At 37.9% G+C, this 4209-nt stretch overlaps 1 protein-coding gene across 1 annotated transcript; it reads right to left on the bottom strand.

Annotated features, from left to right (window-relative positions):
- Positions 1–420: 420 nt before the first annotated feature.
- LOC108639981 (SWI/SNF-related matrix-associated actin-dependent regulator of chromatin subfamily A member 5-like) lies at positions 421–3493 on the bottom strand. The gene is made up of 4 exons (XM_018074162.2): positions 3336–3493; positions 2173–2385; positions 1617–1727; positions 421–715 (listed from the first exon to the last, which is right to left on the bottom strand). The coding sequence occupies exons 1-4, from the start codon at positions 3405–3407 to the stop codon at positions 650–652; spliced, it is 462 nt and encodes a 153-aa protein (XP_017929651.1). The 5' UTR covers positions 3408–3493; the 3' UTR covers positions 421–649.
- Positions 3494–4209: the final 716 nt, after the last annotated feature.

Here is a 4209-nt window from a genome sequence, read left to right as displayed (position 1 = left end):
CCCCCCATTCTGCCATGCTTAGGCCAGTCTAATGCAGTACAGACCTCAGCAGGACTGACTGACTGACCTTTCTCCTGGAGCAGACTTTAAGCAGAAACTGTTACAATTCTGTTCCAATCTGTATGTGTGCTGATCATTACTTGAACTTACTTTTATGCACAAATATCCTCCGTTCTCTGAAATTTGTGGAAAGGCCAGTTATTTACCTCAGGAGTAAAGCTAAGGTCAGAGCCACAAAAGTTCCAGAAATGGAGATTGTCCATCGTGATCAACAGAACTATTTAGTGGTGTTTTCTTATTAGAAGCCACCACCAGTCAGTGTTCACAGCACCCTAAAAGGAAACAAACTGGGGGAATGACTAAATAAATACGTATTCAAGTGGAAACATAAATGAAAAAAAAAAGTCACATAAAGCCTTATTAATAAATGAAGACAATTTATTACTTCAAGTGTTAATGGTAAAAAAAATTCAGCACAGCTGTTGCATTTAGAAAAGTGAAACTACAATTAAGAAGTACTATGTTCTAGTTCAATAAACAGATGAACCCAATGTTCTTTAAAATAGTTAAGCATTATACAGTACATCTTATGAAGACCCGTAAATTAAAGAACTACTTCTTAAATTTAGAGATTAAAAAAATTCTGCATTCACAGCTTTAGCTTCTTTTTTCTTCCACGACCGTCAGGAGTACCATCCATTTTGCGCTTCTGTGCCTGCAAGGTATGGTTTTTTAATAAGTTATTGTGATGCAAAAGGGTTGTAAGCAAGCAATGTGTTTCAAAACAAAGCAGACGATTTACACCCTGTCAGCTTTCAAATGTGATAAACTGCAAACATAATATGGTTTGCATATCTTTGCTGTTATTTTATACTCCCTCAATTCTGTAAGAGTATGGTTTCATAGAGGTTAAAAGTGTATAGAAGCAAATAAGGATGTTTTAAAGCTTCCTATTTATGAAAAGGTATTTCTAAATACCCATTTAAATGTTCTGTGAACAAGTCTAAGAAACTTAATAATCCACCATTATTAACTTTACTGATTTCTGCACATCTGCCAAGTAATTTGTTCACCTAAGTTGTTTATACAACAGCTTTAGGCAACAATACAATGAACAGCAAATCCATGTAAGAAAATGGGTAAAGCTGGTGTTTCCTTTACAAAATAGTCCTGCATATTAGCAATACTTCGAATTTAGTCAGCAGAGAGTTGTCAAGCATATATGCTGTCTTCCCAAAACTATCTCCAGAAGCCTATTTGTATACAGATTTGTAGATGATTTAACAGATTATATAAGTCAAAAGGCCAGATACACCTCTGGTGTATTTACCAGGGTAAACCTACACAGTGCACCAACACAGTGATCCAAAACATAACCAGTTTAATGGCTCCAAAGCATGTGAGCTACAATTTAGAACCTAAACTTACTTTCCTTGATTTGACATCCACAACTGTACTAGCTAAACACCAGCATGAACTTAAAGCAGCTTTTAACACTGCCTTCTAAATTTGTGTTGTTGCTTTTAAATAACTTTAGGTATCACTTGTCCTAGACAATCAGAAAAGCCCTCTGTCTTCACGTGAGCTTTTCCACAGAAGTGCCTTTTAAATCTTACCGAAGATGGTTTTGGTCCACGTTTCTTCTTTTCTGCCTTTTCCTTTTCTTCCAGTTCCATGTTTTCTCTTTCAATGAGAGTGATTAAAGTATTGCATCTCCTTTGCAACTCCTACATTACAAAACACACACAATCAGTACCTCAGGCAGCCACTCAATGTAAAAATTGTATTAGAATATTAAAAATGCCGGTGAGGAGGTAAGTGTTTTGCTGTATCTTGTTGGAATAACAAAGGAATTAAATGTTTTTGGATACTTACTGGCTGGCTTCAGGAGCGGATTTGATCACAGGTGTTTGCTTTTTAAGACACTTTTGTATTTAACTCAAATTCATGCTGATTTTGGAGAACAGCACCTTAGAACTTTGAATTTCTCCTCCCGTAAGACTTTTTGGTTTATCTGCATTTGCCACCCGCGACAGTTGTTGCCAAGTTAGAAAAAGGTAACATCTTGTTGGCATGCACATACCTCAGTATTTCAGAAGCTATTTGATTAGCCTGGGGTACAACCATTTTGTCATAGGCATTCATGAACAAAAAAGATTAATGTATATATACCATTGCAGTTCTGGACTTGAGAAACCAGTCAAATCTGAATTGCGGCGAGTTTCGGATACATTGTCTTAATTCATCATAGACATTTTCCTTATCAAATCCTAGTTTGTGAAGCATACAGATCAGAAAGCGATCTTCCTCTTCAGTGTAATTCTTCCCTTTATTAGTACCATATGATATTCTTAGTTGGTGGAAAGGGGCTTTATATCTCCCAATCTGAACAAAACAAATAAGACCATATAAAGCTAAGAAATAGGTCAGAATTAGCATGGAAGTCTTTTGTATGAAAGCAACACATGACATGAAGACAGCACTACAGATCATAAAAGATCCAGTTTTCCAAGTCACCACAAGTAAAGGCCTGTAGGTTCTGGACAGTCCATTTATCAAAGGTATCTAAACTGGCAAATTCTGGTTTAGACAACAGACAGCTTTGTGATCTTCCACTTAATGGCAGACTCCAGACCTATCACTACATTTGAACACAGTCAAGATCTGTCAGTATTGAGATGGCAATGATCCTTTCTGACACAAATCCTCGAGAACTGTCAGACTAAAAGTAAAAAGGTACATGAGACTGTAGCACACGGTTCAGCTGCATCCTGGTTAACTGAATCCGACACTTGTTCTTCCCTAGAAGAGAATTAATTCAAACCTGAAGTGGAGAGAAGATTCTGATGAACTGTCTTAATTTACTACAAATCTGTTCACCACCAAACCCTGGTTGGTGAAACACAGACCAGAATGGAAACATCCTCTGTTTGGTAAGTCTTCCCTTTTAACTGCTCTGAACATGTGTGTATATATACATATATACCTCGCATTTTCAGTTACATGGGTCCAAAAGAAATCCTACTTCTTCCAAAAGCATGTAGTCACCAGGAGCTTGTTATACAGCACTACAAACTGTGTCCTATGATACAGATTACTGTTACAAACAACAGGTTAGGTCATATCTAAAGTTGTCATCACATCTGTCTGCCAGGACAGCACTGCTGTGGGATGGAAAAGCTATAGGAAACAAGTGCTGAGGATTATGCACAAGAGGCAAATGTCATGCCCAGCATGTTGTCTTCATGCATCAGTAGCAGTGGCCAGATACGGAGTCCTGTTTTTCTCCTCACTGGCACCAGAAAATAAAGCAAGCAAGAAACAAGCAAACTCACCTTTGTGTCGAGTGCCTTTTTTATGCTGATTCGTCTCTGAATTCTGGCTTCTCCTCTTTCAATCTGAGCCATGATCTTCTCTATGTCTTGGAGCTCGTTGCATCTTTCCCAGAACACAGCTAAGAAAAGAACAATTCATTAGTTTCTTATCATGCATATTAAAAGTTAAGAAGTTTTACCTTAAAAAAAGATGTTAGCTGCTACTTTCTTTTACCAGAGCTCACTGTTGTATAGCAACAGGCCCTTCCCTGATAAGGAACCTCTGCTTCCTGCTATCATGTGTTGCAGTATAACAAATGCTATTTTCAAGGGTTAGATATAGGAGTCCTCAGTTTAAAAGAGGTGTGATACAGGCCAGAAAGGTTTTTGTGAGCCAGTCTCCTTATCAAGAGAAAAAGAGCTGCTTCAAATGGAAACTGATGCAGCAACAGAGTTGTAGAGAGGGAAGAGGGAGGGCAACTGAGTGGCCAAAGACAAGCAAGTGCCTAAAAGACAATTAGGTGTTTAAATAAACAAGGACTCATGTTACAACACCCAATGGTCATTCATAAGGTGTTTACTGTATCCCACTCCTGAGGAGGAGGTAAAGGTTAACTACTAGTTAGCGAATACACGGCAAAGTGGAATCTCTTCAGCGAAGCACTGTTCCTCAGCATTTCCTTTTCAAAAACTATCCTACATCTAACTGGGTACTGCTGTCTTCAGTTCTTGTTAAAAAAAAAAGTGAAGTGGATCAGCAATAGTTTACATGTGCAGTTTAGTACAGCCTTAATTATGCAGGGGCTAGAGATGGTAAAATCCAGACTAGCAGATCTGAAATCCATCAGTACAATTCTACCCTGAAAAATCTTAAAGAGTGGTGAAAGAAATTCCC

The sequence above is a fragment of the Manacus vitellinus genome, unplaced genomic scaffold (assembly GCF_001715985.3).
Source record: "Manacus vitellinus isolate BGI_N305 unplaced genomic scaffold, ASM171598v3 ctg7180002437554_pilon, whole genome shotgun sequence".
In the NCBI taxonomy this organism is placed as follows: domain Eukaryota; kingdom Metazoa; phylum Chordata; class Aves; order Passeriformes; family Pipridae; genus Manacus; species Manacus vitellinus.
The sequence above is the reverse complement of the archived record's forward strand: the minus strand, read 5'-3'. Positions and strand labels throughout refer to the sequence as shown.

Excerpts from the sequence above, each read along its gene's own strand:
- LOC108639981 (XM_018074162.2), bottom strand. The coding sequence starts at position 3,407 with ATGGCTCAGATTGAAAGAGGAGAAGCCAGAATTCAGAGACGAATCAGC. Across the intron at positions 2,386-3,335 it reads AAAAGGCACTCGACACAAAG|ATTGGGAGATATAAAGCCCC; the intron begins GTGAGTTTGCTT and ends TGTTTTGTTCAG. Across the intron at positions 716-1,616 it reads GTGGACCAAAACCATCTTCG|GCACAGAAGCGCAAAATGGA; the intron begins GTAAGATTTAAA and ends CATACCTTGCAG.